Source organism: Arachis ipaensis, chromosome B8, assembly GCF_059453495.1.
Source record: "Arachis ipaensis isolate K30076 ecotype BB chromosome B8, ASM5945349v1, whole genome shotgun sequence".
In the NCBI taxonomy this organism is placed as follows: domain Eukaryota; kingdom Viridiplantae; phylum Streptophyta; class Magnoliopsida; order Fabales; family Fabaceae; genus Arachis; species Arachis ipaensis.
The window spans coordinates 38,841,178-38,863,084 of record NC_142443.1 but is presented as its reverse complement, the minus strand read 5'-3'; the positions used below and the strand labels follow the sequence as shown (position 1 = coordinate 38,863,084).

The 21,907-nt window shown below is 32.4% G+C and overlaps 1 protein-coding gene and 1 non-coding gene across 3 annotated transcripts; both read right to left on the bottom strand.

The window, feature by feature from the left end:
- Positions 1-987: 987 nt before the first annotated feature.
- Positions 988-4,870, bottom strand: LOC107613673 (1-aminocyclopropane-1-carboxylate oxidase homolog 1). Of its 2 annotated transcripts, none has more exons than XM_016315774.3 (3): positions 4,068-4,870; positions 2,901-3,228; positions 988-1,445 (listed from the first exon to the last, which is right to left on the bottom strand). In XM_016315774.3, exons 1-3 carry the CDS (start codon positions 4,604-4,606, stop codon positions 1,194-1,196), a joined length of 1,119 nt encoding a protein of 372 aa, XP_016171260.1. In that variant the 5' UTR covers positions 4,607-4,870; the 3' UTR covers positions 988-1,193. The 2 variants fall into 2 exon arrangements, with proteins under 2 accessions (XP_016171260.1, XP_016171261.1); XM_016315775.3 differs by having other exon boundaries at positions 2,901-3,096; positions 4,068-4,771.
- Positions 4,871-19,911: 15,041 nt separating this feature from the next.
- LOC148547751 (small nucleolar RNA R71) lies at positions 19,912-20,019 on the bottom strand. The gene has a single exon (XR_015898230.1). It is a non-coding gene; the product is annotated as a small nucleolar RNA R71 (small nucleolar RNA).
- Between the last annotated feature and the right edge of the window lie 1,888 nt (positions 20,020-21,907).

The following is a 21,907-nucleotide window of genomic DNA, read 5'->3' as shown; positions in this document are numbered from 1 at the left end:
ATTCCTCCAATTCCCTTCATCAATTTTGCAAAAAAGTCATCTGGTGTGTTCATACCTTTAGCCGAGTCAATACTTTGTTTCTGTTTTCTCTTGTTTTACATGAGTTAATACTCAAAATGGCCGCTGAAATTTGACCCTCGACGTAATTTAGCCCTCAAACTTTCAATTGACTTAAATTGTACCCTGAAATTTTGACCCGTGTCTCAATTTGGCCCTTCCGTCGTTTTTCATCACCGAAAAACTGACCAGGCAATTTTAAATGACACCTGGCACTGTAACGGTTAGATAACGTGGCCAACTTTTTTAAGGCATCAATTTAACCCCTTACAATTTGAACATAAAACCTAGCGCAGCCCCAATTTCCCCAAATTATAGTAGTATCTCCAAAAGTTGAGAAGGATATTGAGGAGCAGCAGCCAAGGCTCAGGTAGTTCTAGCAGAGCTCGTTTGTATGGTGGCTGGGTGAAGAACGCACACCGTGACAGAGGTGAGAAGGTTCCGCATTGGTGCGGTTGTGGGCTGCATCCTATTCTTCAGTAGTCTGGGACGGATTCCAATTTAGAGAGATCATTTTATGGATGTCCTAACTATAACGTGAGTTGGTTAAATTATTACAAATTGATTGTGTCTTATTTCTCAAATTCTTGTTGGTTTTGTAATTGTTCTTCCTCTCAATTTTTTTGGGATTTTTGGTGTTGTAGACTGCCGATAAAAAATGGTGCGACCTTTTTAAATACGCAGATATTAAAAAAAAAAAAGAAGAAACCATAGCTGGATAAAATGAAATTTCAGTCGATGAAAACCATAGACCATTGGAAAATATCTAAACTTTTGCTTAGCATCTTTTGAATATATAAGAATAGTTATAATATATCTAAACGTTTTTTATTGAGATGATGAGCAATAAAATCAGACTCTATTATGCTTATGTAGTAATTTATCAGACAAATATATAGTGATTATTATTTTATATAATAACCAAGAAAATTTTTAACTAAAAACTATACCTCTAATAGAATAGATGTGGTTGTGAGATGCCCATAAATCTGTAGTCCAAGAACTAGGATTCATATTTATACAACCTTTTGTTTTTTAAATGTAATCAATACTTCCAACATATATATATTATTCAGTTTCAATTATATTGCTAAGTGCTAACCAAACCAAGGCACCTCTATTCCGAAATTCTCAACTTAAATTCTAAAGTCTTGAAGAGGATTGTTTCCAAGGCCTTTGGCTTTAAAGTAGGCTGCATACTCTGCAACTGTGGTTTCTTTAAATTTCGGAGGATTGTCTTCAGATAATAATTCTTTTATCGGACTGACGAGCTTTGTTAATGGAGCGAGACTGTTATAGCCAAAAAAAGATGCAATAGATACTCTTGAATCATTTCTATTTGCCAACACTCTATGTTGAACACTTTTAAATCTGTCATTCGTTAGTAGCTACAATTGAAAAAAAAAAAAAAACAAATTAGCTTAAGTACTTGTGCAGTACCAAATTATGCAAATCTTTTCATGCATTTTGAGCTTTTTATTGATATAAAGTAACAACATATGTTTGAACTTAGAACTGGAATCACGGAAAAAATTTGTTTATTGATAAATATAAGATTAACAATAAGAGTTAACTACCAAATCCGTATTTAAAAGATTTAGGTATTGCCAAAATAGTATCCAAAAGACCTTATTGATAAAAAGATCCCTAAATAATTTTAAAATTTGATAAAAAGTTATCAAATGTCAACTACTATCGTTTTTATTAATGAAAAATCTTGAAGTGACTAACAGAATAGATGCATTTGATTATCTTTGTCAGAATTTTTGTAAATAAGAATTTAAGAATTTTTTTTATCAATAACTTCTTTGAGGTGTCATTTTTTCAGTCCCTAAAGTTTTTGAGAATCAATTTAGTAGTTAACTCCTAATAGTAAATATAAAGCACGAAAAGCACATACAAACGCAGTAGACATTCTTAATTTAGTACTATGTCTTAATAACAATGTTAATGCCTTTTTTCTACCATACATATGTAGGTAACAGGCAACAGATGTAAACAACATCCACAACAACTGTTACATAAATATGAAGCATGAACACATTAAATAGAGTATGATATTTATGTTTTTGAAACGAGTTCATATTGAGAGTTAACTTTTTTCGATCAACATCGGTCAAAATTTTAAATTTTAAATTTTAAATTTTATATTCCAAATTTCAATCTAAAATTCTAAATTTTCTAAAAATAAAAATTAAAAGAAATAATTTTACAAAAAAAAAAAAGTTGACTAATATTAATTATTTGAAAGTCGATCTTTGTACTTTCTCGTTCAAAACATCTTAGTATTTGACAAAAAAAAGGTACTTGTTTGATACGTATTATTTAGTTATTTTTTATTTTATTAGTTTAACAACGACTCAAAGATATGCTAAATATCGTATCGAATATTTGTGTTGGTATAATGCATTTTACGCTATAAGGTAGTGTTTGTTTTGAGGTACTGAGACAGAGACTGAAAGATTGAGACTCAGTATTGTGTTTGTTAGTTCAGAGACTGATACTAAAATTTCTGTCTCTGTCTCTAAAATTTCAGTATTTCAGTACCTTCAAAAAGTAGGGACACAAGAGACTGAAATTTTTAGAGATGGAAACTGAAACTTTAATAACATTTTATACCGAAAATACTTTCATTTCAATTAATTAATTCCAATTTCACCATTTGTGCAAATTAAATTAAAGTTTCATTCTTGTTTCAATTCCTGTCTCCCATTCTGCATCAAACAGAATACTGAGATTTATTTCAATCACTGTCTCTTACTCAGTCTCAGTCTTTTCGTCTCTGTCTCTCCACCAAACGCTACCTAAAATACCATATGCAAAAAGAACAATAAAGAACTTACCTGGAGAAGATCACCAATATTAACCACTAAAGTTTCAGGCACAGGGTGTACATCAATCCATTTGTCGTTATGAAGAATTTGGAGGCCACCAATATGGTCTTGGAGAAGCACAGTAAGAAAAGCGCCATCAGAATGTTTGGTGGTTCCCATAGTGAGTTCTGGCTCCGGGCAAGGGGGGTAGTAATGGCCGGCACAACTAATTTGATCAGTACAACCCAATTTCATGTCTCTTAGATAATTTGAATGCAGATTTAGAGATTCTGAAAGTAATTCAAAGAGTGTGATTCCTAATTTCATAACATTATTCCCATACTCTAAAAGTATATCCCTACAAAAAAATGACATGATCAATAAGTAAGGAAATAGATATAGGATTTAAATTAATGTCCTTATTTAATTTCTTTGTCTAACTAACTATGCAGAACATAATAAAATAGAACATTAAAAATAAGACACAAAAAATAAAAAAAATTAATATTTTTATATTTTGTTTAATAATAAAATAAATATAAAAAATAAACTATGAAAGTTTAATTTATTTTTATTATATTTTAAAAAAAAAATATAATAATAAAAAATATAATTATAAAAAATTAATATAAATAATAAAAAATTAAAAAAATTGTGTCCTTTACTAATATTTTTATCTTCTTTCTATCAATAAAACTATCAAAAATTATTTTTAGTGGTTATTTATTTTGTTTTTAGTGGCAATAAAAATAGCTGCTAAGATATTAGCCGTCTTATACTTTGTCGCTAAAAATTTTAGCGACAACTTTTTTAGTATCCGCAAAAAATATATAATTGTCATTATAACATATAGTAATAACTGTAAATATATAATTGTCACAAAAACATAAATTAAATAAGACATACAGTTATCATTATATTATTATATTATTGTCACTGGAAATTTGTCGAACAAAATAATTTTTGTTGTAGTACAAAAACACAAAATATATCAATTCAATATCCGAAAACACAAATAAATGTCTCCACCTCCGTATACTCTCTCTGAACATATATATGTTTGTATTGGATTCTATTGCTGTGTGTATAACTTTATTTTTAGTTCCAAACACATCCTAATTAAACATACCAAGATCTCAAGGGTAAAAAATTTGAAACAGTATGCATATAAATGAAAGAATATGAACATAAATATACCTGCATACTTCTGGCAAGTCTTGAGGTTTGCCAATCAGAGGAACTATTTGGCATCCAAAAGAATCTCTCCAATTGAGTGCTGATGAAGTATAAAGATCAAAATTACTATTATAAAAAAATGGCTTCGTATTATCACGGCTATAAACCTCTTTCTTAACCTCAACATCTTGTTCAAAGAACCTTTTAATCCCCTCTTTCATCTCCTCAAGAACACTCCCAGGGATGCCATGATTTACCACTTGGAAGAAACCCCATGTCTCAGATGCTTCCCTTATTCTTGAAATAACTTGTTGGCGTGTGATTGGATCTTTGGCAACACCTTCAAGATCTATGACAGGAATCAGGCTGTGCTCTGTGTTGGAGGAATTTGGGAATTTATCAAGTGGATGATAAAACATAGTTGGAATCTTTGTAACACCTCCATCAACAAGAGCCTTAACACCGCCTTTTGTGTCATCAAATGCCTTCAGTTCACTCATCCTATCATCACAATTATTGATCATCTTCACTATTGTGCCTTCTGCTTCTTCACTCTCCATCTTCGTTAATCACCTATAATTTTTTTGTGTTTTTTTTTTTTTTTTGGCGTCTTCTTAATGGCCTATAATGTTCAACATGTTATATATCCTGCTAGATAAGGTTATAGAAAATAATCATGAAAATATTAATCTAATAACATTAAACCACGAGGTGTAATTTGCATTGGTATATAATAACTTATCTCGTCTCTCAATATTATATAAGAGATGACTTTGAAAATACGCTTGTGAAAATAACATTTTATTATCGGTCATTTTCTCTTTTCCATAATATAATGCATAAACTCATTAAGATAGCTGACAAGTTTTCAATTATTGGTGGTGGCTCGTTTTTTTTTTTCTTTTTCTTTTTTGGTGGCCTTTTTTGGCAGACCTCCAATGTCACATCACTATACCGACTAAATTATTGTGTTGGATCATGGATGCATCATAAGCAAGGTTGCGAAAACCGAAGTGGTCAATGAACCGATGAGACAACTGGTTCATTGGTTCAATGGTTCGACCGAATTCAACCGGAGTTCAATCAGTTTAATTAAATATTAAATAAAATTATTAAAAATTTAATATATAATTTTAAATATTTAAATTCAATAATTTCTAAGTCAAAAAATTTTAATATAAAAATAATTTTAGAGTTATACTTCAACATGAGACTAAAAAGTATTATACCTCAAAATTTGATATTAGTAATTTTCTTAAAAAATTTATTAATAAGGTTTGGTTGACTAATGTATACTAGTTAAACACGGACAAAATTACAACTGCACAATTATAAAAACTCATAACAATGAACCAAAAATTAGAGAGATAATCATGGTGGATACAATTTGTTCTTAATGCATAATATAATTTTTTTTCTACAATGAAACCAGAAGCACTAATAATTTTTTCCTCCCCTGATTGGTTAGCTGCTAAGCTCTAAACATGTTAAGAAACCAAACTAGTGAACCTCTAATACAGCAGCATTAGGAATGTAACAATATAATCGGCAACAACAGCAGATCCCAGGTAATAGAATGTGGTGGTGTACTGGTGTCTTCATTGACAATTTGGAATACACCAATTTCAACTTCTAGATGGACCTTCTTCTTCCCAAGCTTCTGTTCTAACATTAACCCGTTCACCAATAAAGTGAATATATTTCCACTTGAGCCCATATCGTTTTGTAACCAATTTACTCTTTTCTTCTTGGCCAAGTTTTCTAAAGACATTTGCCACTCGTCTGACCGTATCTTCATCAGGTTTTACCTGCAACTCCTCCATGTCTGCAAAATATCTAACTTACAAACATGATAGCTCCATGTCAAAGCATAGAAGAATTAACCTTATAATTGCTGAACAACTTGCATCAAGGTATAGTAAGATTAATAGTACAATAAAAATATACCTCAATCATCTTTTCTGGCAAATGATGATGATCATATAATGTGACCATTCTAGAAAACAATCTCTTTGAGACAGAACATGTGTGAGCATGTACAATCATATTCCACAATGCCATGATTGATTGAATTGGGTAAGAAATTTGTCATGGCTAAAGAAGCTTATCCGAATCCAAAATTCTGAAATCCAAATTACAAATTATATACAAAATCCAAAATCCAACTTTTAGAATGATTAATTCATATAATTCAGAATTCAAATCAAGAATACAGACTAATTAATTCATATAATTAACTCTTTGTGATTGCTCCATCTTCAATGTACAACAAAAAAAAAACTAAAATCAGCAAAATAATCAACAAACTCCACCATAAAACTAAAATCAGCAAACTCCACAATAAAATCAGGAAACTTCACAGCAAAATTATGAACAAATTAACTCAGTAAACTTCACGGTAAAACTAAAATCAACAAACTCCACAACAAAATCAACAAACTCCACAGAAAATTATGAACAAGAGGAAGGGTAGAGCTTACCGGCGGCAAAGAGGAAGGGGAGTGACGGCGGCGACAGAAGAGACGGCGACACCGGCGAATACAGAGAAAGAGCTCGAACAGAAGAGAGGAGATGCGGTGGCTGTGGGGCCTGCGGGGCTGTGGTGGCTGCAGGGCTGCAGGGATGCAGTGGCTGTGGAGGTTGTGGTGGCTGTGGAGGTTGCGGTGGCTACGGGTTCCAGGCTGGGGGGCTACGCCGCTAGGGTTCTTTTCTTTGTCTTTCTTTGAATTTTCAGAGAGAAGAGATGAGTGGGACTAGGGACTAGGGGGACTGGGCATCGGGTAGCTATTTAGGTGTTTTTTTTTTTTTTTCTAAAGGGCTCAAAACGGCACCGTTTTGGAAGGAGTAACTAAACCAAAAAATCGCTAAAAACCGGACGGTTCTCCTGGTTTACTGGTTAACCGCCGGTTCGACCGATTTTTTTACCGATTTTTTGTTAGACGATTTCTGACTTTACCCAGACCGGCTAGATGACCGGTTCCCGATTATTTTGGTTGAACCGGCCGGTCCGGTTCGATTTTCAGAACCATGATCATAAGGATAAACTACAAATATTAATATAATTAAAAAACTCAAAAGTGATACTATAAACTATCAATATAAATAAGTTTTTATTAGTCTTTTAATTACATAAAACTTAATTTTAAATTTACTTAATATATATAATATATATAATATTAGATACTTTATTTATTATTACAAAATTTTAAACTCCCATATTCTACATACTACTGTTTATCATTGAATTATCTGTTATACACTTATACTTTTAATAATTAATAGAATTTAATTTTAATATATTAAAAATTTAATTAATATTTTATATAATCGTTTAATTATATTTATTATTTTGGATGACCATTCACGTGATTAATATAAAAGATATTTATTTTGATCATATAGTGTTATATAATTAAATGCACATATAAAATTATTTTGCATTGTCAAAATATCAAAATTTAATTTAATTAATAAATAAATTTATAATTACCTAAATTTCTATATTTTAAATAAAATTGCATTTAACCAGAATCACAAATAAAGAGTAATGAGTAGTGGAGTATATTTTTCAAAATTTTCAAAGATAAACTTTTCGTTTTTTTTTAACAGTGCATTTAATTTATATTATTCCATAGATTTTGCTTTTTGTAGAGATAATTTTTTATCTATATTTAAAAAAGTAAAAGTAATGTTTAATTTTTATTTCTATTTTTTAAGAGTTTAAGTAAAGAAATTCAAAAATATTTGTTTAAAATATAAAAAATAAAAAAATCAACATTTTGATGTATTATATATCATATTTGAAATAAAATATATGTTTATAAATATTTGGATAAAATAATTTTATATAATAATATATTTTTAACAAAATTAACTACTACGATATTTTTTATTTTTTTAACAAATAATCTAAATATTTTCAAGTAATATAAAATAATTAAATTACTTATTTTATATTTTATAATTAAAAATAATAATGCATAATAATTTAATAACTAATATTAATAAATAAAAAATATTGTTGTATGTATTTATATACTTTATGTTTATTTATTTTAAAGGAAGAAAATATAATTGTCATTTTTAAAATATTATGTATTAAGATATATTTATTTATGTATGCACTAATATATTATATATTTATAAAGTCTATCAATACTCTTTTTTTATAAGATTTTTTATTCTTACTTAATAAAATCTAATGATTATAAATCCGATTTTCGTACTGTAAGCCACACATCCTCTATGCAGCATTTTCCATTCTCAGATTGTTGACTCTCTCTGCTTGTATTTCCATAACACACTCCCTCAATTATTTCTTTCACTCTCACTCGTGCCTCATTTTCCAGACCACTCTCAATCCCATTTTTTTCTTCTCTTCTTCTATTGTTGCTGCATAAATTCAGTAGAGGAAGAAAAAATTGCCACAATCAAAATTTGAACAATGTCAAGGAGACAAAAAATATAAGAAATTAAACGTCTAAAATTTCACATTGTTAATATCTTCATCATCTTAATTGTGTAAGTTTTTATTATCAAATATTTTGATTTAATAAAAATAATAATGATAATGTTAGAGATGAGTAGAAATATTATATTAATAATTATTAAGATTATATATATATATATATATATATATATATATATATTGAATTAATTATTATTGTTATGAATATATTATTTAGATATTTAATTAAAGATTAACGACTTGTGGTTGTGCACATTTTTATTTTTAATATTGGGTTAACAATGGTGTTTTTTTAAATTGTGATCTATTGTGAATAAATTTAGTGAAATTTAAATAATAATGTGTGCGTGCGCGTGCGTGCGTGTTAATATTTTTTAAAATTATTCTGGTTATATAAATAGAAAATAATGAATAAGAATTATTATTATTATAAAATGAATAGGTTTTAGACATTAGAAAATATAGTTTTAATGTATCTAATAATAATTAGATTTATATTTTAGATTCATTTAAGGTTTATTAATTATTATTAGAAGCTAATAAATATAAATATGGATATTTTGTAAAATAGATTTAGCATATTTCAAGTTGTCAATAATATATTTGTTAATAAGATTATATTTTACTAGTTATGTGATAATGAAAATGAGATATTGTTAATTTAATTTGTTAATTAAATATAGTTATTTTTGTTTAATGTGATATATGGCTACGTTTTGTAGAGTTCACGGATGTTGATATGTAACCACTTAATGCCGCCGGATCCGTACAATCAAAGTGTGGAGGGACATTTACGGTAGACTAATTTTATCACATTTTTTAGATTAGAGTAATTCAATGTTAGTCAGCATTGGCTAATGCGCTGATTGAGAAATGGCGCCCTGAGACTCACACATTCTATTTTCAGTTAGTGAGTGTGCTGTGACATTAGAGGACGTGGCAATAATTCTTGGTCTTCCAACAAATGGTCTTCCAATTACAAGACCGACCTTTAGTAATTATAAGGCCTTAGAGGCCGAATGCTTACACCAGTTTGGTGTTGCACCTAGAAAGCCAGATTGTAGAGGAAGTTTCATAAAATTGATGTGATTTTAAAGACTGAAAGATCGTTTAGTGTTGACTGATGATATTCACATTCAGAGGTACGTCAAGTGCCATATATTGTTATTATTTGGGACCATTCTATTTGGAGACAAGTCTGGGACAGTGGTGCACTGGAATTTTCTGCTTTGTTTCGTGACTTCACTGGGATCATACAATTTAGTTGGGGATCAGCATGCCTGGCACACCTGTATAAAGTATTGTGTAGAGTATCTCGTGTTGGCTGCAAAGAGATCGATGGTCCACTGACACTTTTGCTTACCTGGGCTTGGATCCGTCTACTATTTCTTGCGTTGATTCCTGGAAGTCCTCGACTCTTTCTAATTGTAAACAGGTAAAATTAATTACTATTTGCTTTGAAAAAGTGCAGCACATTGTATTTTAAATTTGATCAATAAAAGTTAATTAACAAATTGTCTGATGTCAAGTGGCGTAACTAGGAGCTTACTGATTGGCCTTACAGATTTCATTCTCTTGCTCACCTTAGGAGGTTGTTGGATGATCTGCAAGAAGGACAAGTATGTTGTAATAAATAAGTATCTGTTTTTGTTTATCCATATTATTATTTGGTGTGTAATCCTTTTTTACTTTCAATGTGTCTAGTTTATTTGGGAGGCTTATGCAATCGGTCGCATTGAGCCAGACGTGATTCCTGTTGACATCCGCTAACATTCGATTATATGGAGTGCCATGGTGCCGCTGATACCTTTCAAATGCATTGAGTGGCATGCATCCGATAAATTGAAGAGAAAAATTGGTTTGACCTAGGGCATTTCTCATCAAGAGTTGGATCTAGGTGAAAAATATGGCAAAGCACTGACAGGACCCAAGAATCAAGATTGGTCCAGAACCCACTCTTTTTGGGTGATGTAATGGACGAATCGGTAAGTCATGTTCTTGCTGAGCCCCTAGTGCCTTCACATCATCCTTTGAAAATTTACATGCATTGGTATCGAGGTACATATAGTGTCCACTTGCATTTATCAGACCTCGTATTTCAAGTAAATCAGGAGAGAAATTTAGTGCATAATCAGGAGAATCAACAAGAGCAACCACCACCACCAGCACCACCACATTCACAGACACAAGCACAACAAGAGCCTGAATATTTTACACTATATATTCCTGACACGCATTCTCCGGATTAGTTTACACCATCAGTCCCATTACATCTACAATATTGGAGCGTCCCACAGTTTGAATCAGGGGATCAAGGTTTGTTTAGCCAGCTACTTTCATGGTTCCAGTGCCAAGTCACTCACATTCAGGTAATTACGGAGACATTTTTACTAACTTGAGGGCGCACCTGAGTGGTATTGCTTCAAGTAAAAGGTCCTTGGATTCGAGACCTTGACCTCACACTTCCTCTGAAAATTTCAGAGGTAGACTATTTGACGACTCGAGTAGGAGTGATGATGCCATGGGAGAGATCATACAGAACGGGAACCCATGGTGTATTCCGATGGGTCTAATTTAGGAGAGCAATAAGGCAGTTGACGATGAGGCTGATGACTACCTGGTAGACCATCCGGATGAGGATGAGAATGAGGATGAAGATGATGATGACGATGATGATGATGAGCCAGGCGGTCAAAATGATGAAGACCGTCGCGATGATCCAGCACTTAGTGTAGGTAAAGTAATTTCTTGGAATGATCATTTTGATAGAATACTACCTGATAGTCTATTTTGTTTGATTAGTTGGTCATTGAATATGTTGTATTTTGATAGGTACAACCACAAGCGAAAAAGAAAAAGGCTACAACCTTAGACTTGATCCTCCACGTCGGAGCGTTAATCGATTTACTCCATCCGCTTTTAACAGAGTTGCAAAGATGTGCAAAAAATTATACAAAGATGTAAAGTGGGCGATGAGAAAATAATATGTTTGTTGTTGTTAACTATTTTAGTTAGAATGTCTGGATCACAAAGTCATACAATAACATCACAAACGAAATGAACTAACAATATATAAAAATGCCAAAGTCATACAATAACATCACAAACAAAATGCAACAACAATGGGGATTTTTTTAATTCCATTTTGATGATTTTGTATTTGAAATTTTGTTTATAATTCTAATTTTGAATTTTATTTTGATTATTTTGTGTTTATTATTATAATTTCTATTTATTGTTCTGATATTATGAAGAATGAAAGTGATTGTTTCTGTATTGTTAAGGGTTTATTACTTGAGTTTGCATTAAAAACATTGTTGATGTATTGTTAAGGGTTTATCACAATTTAGTTTGAGGTTTTGAGAATTTTAACTAGGATTGAGGTTGGTGTGGTTAGTTTCTTTGTATAATTGAATTTTCACTTTGAAAATGATCATGATCATATCAGGAAGACTTAGAAATACCATTAGTTATTAGTATTCTTTTAGTTTTTTAAAACTTAGGTGGTGCTTTTTTGTTATTGTTCTTTCTATTTAGCTTCAGCTTAGGACTAGTGATGCCTATGCTATCATTTGAAGTAGTTCATGTTTAAGTATTTTTCTAAATTTGTTAGTTGTCAATCCAAATCTTAGAATGTATTTCATGAATATATTTCATTACGAAGTCATGTGTAACATATATGAAATTGGTAATTTCATTATTTTTTATTGTACTACCACTAAATAATGTTATGTAGTTAGAAAATATAGACACTAGAAAGCTAGATTGAATTCATTTGCTACTTAGCACAAACCAAAAAGGTTCCTAAACTGAGGTTTTTGCAAAAAAGAGGTATCTCAAAGAATAATTTTTTTTATTCAAGTTTTCTTAGGCAAGGCTATACTGTATTAAGAATTTAACACAGACTTGTATCCAGTTGTAAGAAAAAACAATATTGTTGTTTTTATTAAGAGGCCATCAAACTATGAAATGATCTATTTATTTAAGTTTGACTAATTTTTCTCATGTTTAACATATATAATTTTGTCGTATGAACAGATAGTTGATAAGAAGAATATAGAACAATATCAATATCCTACTCAATTATTAATTAATAATATATTACCGTCGAATTTACTTGAAAAAAAATCCAACAGTAAAAATTTCCAGTAGAAATATTTCAACAGTAATTAGCGATGAATGAAAAAATTCGACGAAATTTTTAAAAACCACAACTCGGCAAGTGCACCGAATCATATCAAGTAATATCACGGTGAGTGAGTCATCGTTCCCACAAGTATTAAAGGACTAAGAAACAATGATTAATTGACTATTCTAATTAGACAAATCAAATAAATAGAAGAGTGAGGAATTAAAGTAAACGAGTGATCAGAGAGCAATAAAAAGCAAACAGTGAATGTGAAGATAATGATGGTGAGGATGTTAAGTTTTCAGAGATGTTCATTCTCTAGGAAAATAATCCTTATGTTCATTTATTTGAGGCATGCAGAGATCAATCACGACAAATCATAAATAATCAAATTCCATTTTTTTTCCAATTCAATTTCTCTTTAACCTAATTAATTGCAAATTCCCTAGTCAATTATTTAAGAAAAGAGGTGAAGCGCAATTCTGATTTTATTTCAAATAAGATTCAAGAAGAGTCCTTAGGTTGAATTATATGTCACTTATTTAAACTAGTCCCAAACAATTGAAACTTAGAAGAAAGAATGATTTCCAAAAGTTTTATAATCCAAATTTTATGTCACTTATTCAAATTAGAGCAATCGAAAATCATAAAGTGTCGCACACTCTTTGAAACGTTATTCCTAGTTAAATCAAAAAGTAGTGAGAAAGAGTTTTCAAGCTATTGAGTTTAGAGACTAAACTATGATTAAGATTATGACAAAATATTATTGGGTTATTGTCAAATTATTTGTGTAATTGGTTGTATTTAGTGTGCAGGAATTAATTTAAATAAAACTGGCCCAAGAAGAAATGACACAAGCCATATAGCATCCGGCCCACACACACAAACAAGGTCATAAAGCCCAAGTATTGGTTCACCTTGAACAAAAGCTTTCACAAATGTTTTTTATCAGAAAAGAAATCATAAGGAAAGAAAGAAAGTGTCCTGTGATCAAACCTAAGCCCATATGGTGGTCTATAACCAAAACTTACTCTCCTAAACTTGAATTTCGTTTCATTTGAATTCATTTTATTTGAACACTCTATACCACTAAAACCAAAACTCTCTCTTCTCTCTCTTTTCTCTCTTTCACATCACATCACTCTGAAACAAAAAGAAAGAATGGAAAAGTTCTGGAGCTAGGACAAAAAGAAGAACAAAAAGCTAGTTTCTAAATTCAAGAAAGAAGAGAAGGTAAAAGGGGCTATAGCAAAAGGGAGGATCCCATCAGAAAAGAAAATAACAAAAAGATTGTTTTTCTATTTGTGCTTCACCAAGGAACGTTGAAGAAATCCTCTATGTCACAAGCACCATTCTAGAAAAATGAAGAAAGTAAAGTCAATGGTGCTTTGCTGCTTATCAATGGTCAAGAAACAAACTTGGGGCCAAAGTAAGGATGCACAACTCATATTCAAGAAGCAAGATAAAAAAGGATGAAAGAGAAAGGTATGGTTACATGTCACTGCTTCTGCCCTCTCTCTCCTCTGAACACCGCTGTTGATTCTGATTTTTGGAGAAGAAGACAAATAAGGTGCTGATGCAAGATTTCAATCCCTGGAAGCTTCACTCCTCTATAATAGGGGTGAATGGCCAAGGATTGAGCAATGAGTGGAAAGCACTTAGTTTGGATCCTCATAGCTCTTTAAGCTGTTTCAATTCTTCTCTGATGAGCGGATAATTTATACCCTTTTTGGCATTATTTTTATATAGTTTTTAGTATGTTTTAGTTACTTTTTATTATATTTTTATTAGTTTTTATGCAAAAATCACATTTCTGGACTTTACTATGAGTTTGTGTGTTTTTCTGTGATTTCAGGTATTTTCTGGTTGAAACTGAGGGACCTGATAAAAAATCTGATTCAGAGGCTGAGAAAGGACTGCACATGCTGTTGGATTCAGACCCTCCTGCACTCGAAGTGGATTTTCTGGAGCTACAAAAGCCCAATTGGCGCGCTCTGAATTGCGTTGGAAAGTAGACATCCTGCACTTTTCAACAATATATAATAGTCCATACTTTGCCTGAGATTTGATGGCCCAAACTGGCATTAAACGCTAGACAAAAACTTTCTGGCGTTAAACGCCAGAACTGGCACCAAAACTGGAGTTAAACGCCTAAACTGGCACCCAAGTTGGCGTTTAACTCCAAGAATGGCCTATGCACATGAAAGCTTCAATGCTCAGCCCAAGCACACACCAAGTGGGCCCCGAAAATGGATTTTTGCACTACCTGCACTTAGTTACTTATTTTCTGTAAACCCTAGTAACTAGTTTAGTATAAATAGCACTTTTTACTATTGTATTCGGACTTTTGATCATCTTTACAGACTTTGACACTTGGAAACCCTATTGTTCACGTTTGGAGGCTGGCCTCACAGCCATGCCTAGACCTCTTTTTACTTATGTATTTTCTACGGTGGAGTTTCTACACCCCATAGATTAAGGTGTGGACCTTTGCTGTTCTTCATGAATTAATGCAAGTACTATTGTTTTTCTTTCAATTCACGCCTACTTCTTCTCCAAGATATACTCTTGTACTTAATTCAGTTATGTCAAAATAAAGGGGTGACCCATGACAATCACCCACTATCTTCGTTACTCGCTTAGCCAAGATCCGCATGCCTGACAACCACAAGCAGTCTACATGATGTTCAACGTAGTCATTGGACGATAGCCAGAGTATATTCTCTTGGGTATATAATACACAGACCGAGTCCATGAGATTAGTATCTTCGTGGTATAGGCTAGAACCATTGGCAGCATTCTTAAGATCCGGAAAGTCTAAACCTTATTTGTGGTATTTCGAGTAGGATCTGGGAAGGGATGACTGTGACGAGCTTTAAACTTGCGAATGTTGGGTGCAGTGACAGTGTGCAAAAGGATATAAAGATCCTATTCCGATGCTAGCGAGAACCGACAGATGATTAGCCGTTCGGTAGCTGTACATGGTATTTTTCATCCGAGACGAGAAATCCGACAGTTGATTACCCGTGCAGAGATCGTACCTGGTATTTTTCATCCGAGAGGATCCTACAGCTTGCCATGGAAGGGAGCACGCATGATTGGAAGAAGACAATAGGAAAGCAGAGGTTCAGAAGCAACAAAGCATCTCCAAACGCTTATCTGAAATTCCCACCAATGAATTACATAAGTACCTTTATCTTATTTTCTGTTTTATTTATCTTTTAATTATCAAAACGTCATAACCATTTGAATCCACCTGACTCAGATTTACAAGATGACCATTGCTTGCTTCAAGCCGACAATCTCCGTGGGATCGACCCTTACTCACGTAAGGTATTACTTGGACGACTGAAAGAACTTGGAAGATTGATGGTTTAGAGGTTATAGTAAACTCTCGTTGCAAGTATAGTTACTAAACCAAGCAATCAACCTTTCTTACAAAAGTTTTGGTTGTCACAAGTAACAAACCCCTTTAAAATTGATAACCGAGTATTTAAACCTCGGGTCGTCTTCTCAAGAAATTGCAGGGAGGTATGTTCTTATTATTGGTTATGAGTTTTGTAAATTGGGGGTTTTGGAAAGAAAGAGCAAGTAAAGTAAGATAACAAGTCGTTAAAATAATAAATAACAAAGCTCTTGGCAAGGTATAAGAACTGAAAGTCCTATCTTAGTTATCCTTATCAATTGTGATGAGAATTGGATTTTTCTCCCACTTTGTTAACCTCTAACTGTAAAGGTAATTTAAGTGGATGAATTAATTTTTATTCCTCAGATCCTAGTCTTTCCTTGAGAAAAGTTAGAGTTATTGGAACTCGAATTAATTCTTGAAGAATTCCAATTTTCAATCAACAATGAGTTTGATAACTCAAGTGTCTCCAATGACTCAACCAAAGCCAAGAGGGAAAATTCTAAATTAAATTAAAAGCATCAATATAAATAACGCAAAGCAATCTTAAATCTGAAATACCTCAAATAATATTAATTAAGAAAATCATAACATGAATGTAGCATAAACCAGATAGGCAACATAACTAATATAAGCATTAAAGTATCTGAAAGTAAGAGTTAAATATAAAGTAAAAGAACATTGAACCTGGGATTGAGAGGCACTCCTAAAACTAAGAGAAATCCTAAATCCTAATCCTAACCTCTCTCTCTAAAAACTACATCTAAATCCTAAAATTGTGAATATGAAAAGCTTGTTCATGAATGGATGCATTCCCCCACTTTATAGCCTCTAATCTGTGTTTTCTGGGCCGCAAACTGGGTCGAAAACAGCCCAGAAATCGCTAGAGGAGAAATCTACCACGCTGATTTTTCATCACTGTGATGCGTCCGTGTGGATCACGCGTTCGCGTCACCTAGCGTCAGGGCAACTATGGCATATTATATATCAAATCGAAGCTCCGGACGTTAGCTTTCCAACGCAACTGGAACCGCATCATTTGGATCTTTGTAGCTAAAGTTATAGCCGTTTGAGTGCAAAGAGGTTAGGCTGGACAGCTTTGCAGTTCCTTCAACTTCTTGTATTCCTTCCACTTTTGCATGCTTCCTTTCCATCCTCTGAGTCATTCCTGCCCTGTAATCTCTGAAATCACTTAACACACATATCAAGGCATCTAATGGTAATAAGAGAGGATTAATAATAAGTAATTTAAAACCATAGAAAACATGTTTTCAATCAAAGCACATAATTAGGAAGGCAAATGTAAAACCATGCAAATAGTATGAATAAGTGGGTAAAGAGTTGATAAAAATCACTCAATTAAGCACAAGATAAACCATGAAATAGTGATTTATCAACGACCCATTGCACGTGCTGGTTAGTTGTGCGGAGTTGTGAAAAGTGTGAATCACGATTTCCCACACCAAGTTTTTGGCGCCGTTGCCGGGGATTGTTCGAGTTTGAACAACTGACGGTTCATCTTGTTGCTTAGATTGGGTAATTTTATTTTATGTTTAAGTTCCTTTTTATTTTTATTTTCAAAAAATCATTCAAAGAAAAAAGAAAAATATATTTAGTTTTCTAAAAATTTATCAAAATTTTCAAGAATGAATTCCACCTTCGAGCTTCATGATGGTATGTTAAAGCTTGGCTGGCTATTAAGCCATGTCTAATCTCTTGGACCGAAGCTTTAACATATCATATTCATTGGATTGTTGTATGTAATTGTTATGCTAAAGCTTGGCTGGCCATTTGGCCATGTCTAATTCTTTTGGACCGAAGCTTTAGACTAACATTGCACGATTCCTGGAATTCTTATTAAAAATTTTGAATTTCTTTATTTTCTTTTTCCAAAATAATTTTCGAAAAATACAAAAAAATTTAATAAAACCATAAAAACCAAAAATTTTGTGTTTCTTGTTTGAGTCTTGTGTCAAATTTTAAGTTTGGTGTCAATTGCATGTTTTAATTTTTCTTTAATTGTCGAAAATATATGCATTGTGTTCTTCATTGATCTTCAAGTTGTTCTTGATGATTTTTCTTGTTTCATCTTTAAATTTTCTTGTTTTGTGTCTTTTCTTGTTTTTCTTGTGCATTTTCGAATTCATAGTGTCTAAACATTAAAAATTTCTAAGTTTGGTGTCTTGCATGTGTTTCTTTTCTTAAAAATTTTCAAAAATATGTTCTTAATATTCATCATGATCTTCAAAGTGTTCTTGGTGTTCATCTTGACATTCAAAGTATTCTTGCATGCATTATTTGTTTTGATCTTAAATTCTTATGTCTTGTGTCATTTTGTTGTTTTTCTCTTTCCTCAATTAATTCAAAAAAATCAAAAATAATATCTTTCCCTTATTTTACTCATAAAATTCGAAATTTTGGGTTGACTTGGTCAAAAATTTTTTAAAATTTAGTTGTTTCTTATTAGTCAAGTCAAAATTTCAATTTAAAAACTTTATTTTTTCAAATCTTTTTCAAAAATCAAATCTTTTTAATTTCTTTCTTAATATTTTCGAAAATTTTAAAATTTATTTTCAAAATCTTTTTCTTATTTTTACTTCATATTTTCGAAATCTTTGCTAACATTTAATATTTTGATTCAAAAATTTCAAATTTGTTACTTTCCTGTTAAGAAAGGTTCAATCTTTAAATTCTAGAATCATATCTTTTAGTTTCTTGTTAGTCAAGTCATTAACTTTAATTTTAAAAATCAAATCTTTTTAATTTTCTTTTCAAATCTTTTTCAAAATAAATGTCAATCATATCCTTTCAAAACTTAATTTCAAATCTTTTTCTAACTTCTTATCTTTTCAAAACTTATTTTCAAATCTTTTTCAATTAACTACTTGACTTTTTGTTTTAATTTTAAAAGTTTACTATTTCTTATCTTTTTCAAAACCACCTGACTACTTTTCTCTTTCTAATTTTTGAAATTACTAACCACTTTTTCAAAATTCTTTTTAATTAAATTGTAATTTTATTTTATTTCTTTTAATCTTTTTGAATACTAGCCAATAATTAAAATAAAAACAAAAATATTTTTCTTTTCTTATAATTAATATTCGAATTCTCTCTCTCTCTCTCTCATCTCTTTCTATTTATTTTATTTATTTACTAACACTTCTCTTCTAGTCATAATTCGAACCCTCCCCCTCTCTCTGTGTTTGAATTCTTCTTATTCTCTCCCTGCCTCCATTCTTCTATTCTTCTACTCACATAAAGGAATCTCTATACTGTGACATAGAGAATTCCTCTTCTTTTCTGTTCTCTTCTTTTTCATATGAGCAGGAACAAGGATAAGAACATTCTTGTTGAAGTTGATCCTGAACCTAAAAGGACTCTGAAGAGGAAGCTAAGAGAAGCTAAAGCACAACACTCTAGAGAGGACCTTACAGAAATTTTCGAAAAAGAAGAAAACATGGCAGCCGAACCCAATAACAATGGTGGAGATGCAAGGAAGATGCTTGGTGACTTTACTGCACCAACTTCTGACTTCTATGGAAGAAGCATCTCAATTCCTGCAATTGGAGCAAACAACTTTGAGCTTAAGCCTCAATTAGTTTCTCTAATACAGCAGAATTGCAAGTTTCATGGACTTCCATTGGAAGATCCTCATCAGTTCTTAGCTAAATTCTTGCAAATCTGTGACACTGTTAAGACCAACGGGGCTAATCCTGATGTCTACAGACTTATGCTTTTCCCCTTTGCTGTAAGAGACAGAGCTAGGACATGGTTGGACTCACAACCTAAAGAAAGCCTGAACTCTTGGAAAAAGTTGGTCAATGCTTTCTTGGCCAAATTCTTTCCACCTCAAAAATTGAGTAAGCTTAGAGTGGAAGTCCAAACCTTCAGACAAAAGGAAGGTGAATCCCTCTATGAAGCTTGGGAAAGATACAAGCAATTGATCAGAAGGTGTCCTTCTGACATGCTTTCAGAATGGAGCATCTTATGTATATTCTATGATGGTCTGTCTGAATTGTCCAAGATATCATTGGACCACTCTGCTGGTGGATCTCTTCATCTGAAGAAAACACCTACAGATGCCTAGGAACTCATTGAAATTGTTGCAAATAACCAGTTCATGTATACTTCTGAAAGAAATCCTGTGAATAATGGGATGACTCAGAAGAAAGAAGTTCTTGAGGTTGATACTTTGAATGTCATATTGGCTCAGAATAAAATATTGACTCAGCAAGTCAATATGATTTCTCAGAATCTGACTGGATTGCAAGATGCATCCGGTAGTACTAAAGAAGTCTCCTTTGAAGGAGAAGCTTATGACCCTGAGAATCCTGGAATGGAAGAAGTGAATTATATGGGAGAATCCTATGGAAACACTTACAATCTCTCATGGAGGAATCATCCTAATCTCTCATGGAAGGTGATGAGCGGATAATTTATACGCTTTTTGGCATTGTTTTTAGTATGTTTTTAGTATATTTTAGTTAGTTTTTATTATGTTTTTATTAGTTTTTAAATAAAAATCATATTTCTGGACTTTACTATAAGTTTCTATATTTTTCTATGATTTTAGGTATTTTCTGGCTGATATTGAGGAACTTGAGCAAAAATCTGATTCAGAGGCTGAAAAAGGACTGCAGATGCTGTTGGATTCTGACCTCCGTGCACTCGAAGTGGAGTTTCTGGAGCTACAGAAGCCCAATTGGCGTGCTCTCAATTTCGTTGGAAAGTAGACATCCTGGGCTTTCCAGCAATATATAATAGTTCATACTTTGTTCGAGATTTGATGGCCCAAACTGGCGTTTCAAGTCAGCATAAAAATTCTGGCGTCAAAATGCCAGAACTGGCATAAAAGCTGGAGTTAAACGCCCAAACTGGAACAAAAGCTGGCGTTTAACTCCAAGAGAAGTCTCTACACGTGAAAGCTTCAATGCTCAGTCCAAGCACACACCAAGTGGGCCCGAAAGAATATTTTGCATTAATTACTCATTTCTGTAACCCTAGGCTACTAGTTCTCTATAAATAGGACCTTTTACTATTGTATTTTAATCTGGTCTTGGTTCTTTTGGTTCCCCCTCTGGGGCCGAAGCCAATGAACACCATTATCACTTTTGTATTTTCAACGGTGGAGTTTCTACACACCATAGACTAAGGTGTGGAGCTCTGCTGTTCTTCATGAATTAATGCAAAGTACTATTGTTTTTCTATTCAACTCAAGCCTATTTCTTCTCTAAGATATACACTTGTTCTTCAACCTGAAGAAGGTGATGATCCGTGACACTCATCATCATTCTCACCTATGAACGCGTGCCTGACAACCACTTTCCTTCTACTTGCAATAGCTTGAGTGCGTATCTCTTAGCCTCCTGGTTCATGACGCATGGTTGCCTCGCCTGACAACCGAGCCTTCCATTCCATGAGATCAGAGTCTTCGTGGTATAGGCTAGAATCAATTGGTAGCATTCTTGAGATCCGAAAAGTCTAAACCTTGTCTGTGGTATTCCGAGTAGGATCTGAGAAAGGATGACTGTGACGAGTTTCAAACTCGCGAGTGTTGGGCATAGTGACAGACGCAAAAGGATCAATGGATCCTATTCCAACATGATCGAGAACCAATAGCTGATTAGCCGTGCGGTGACAGCGCATTTGGACCATTTTCACTGAGAGGACGGGAGGTAGCCATTGACAACGGTGAAACCCAACATAAGCTTGCCATGGAAAGGAGTATGAATAATTGGAAGAAGGCAATAGGAAAACAGAGGTTCAGAAGGAACAAAGCATCTTCATACACTTATCTGAAATTCTCACCAATGAATTACATAGGTATCTCTATCTTATTTTATGTTTTATTTATATTT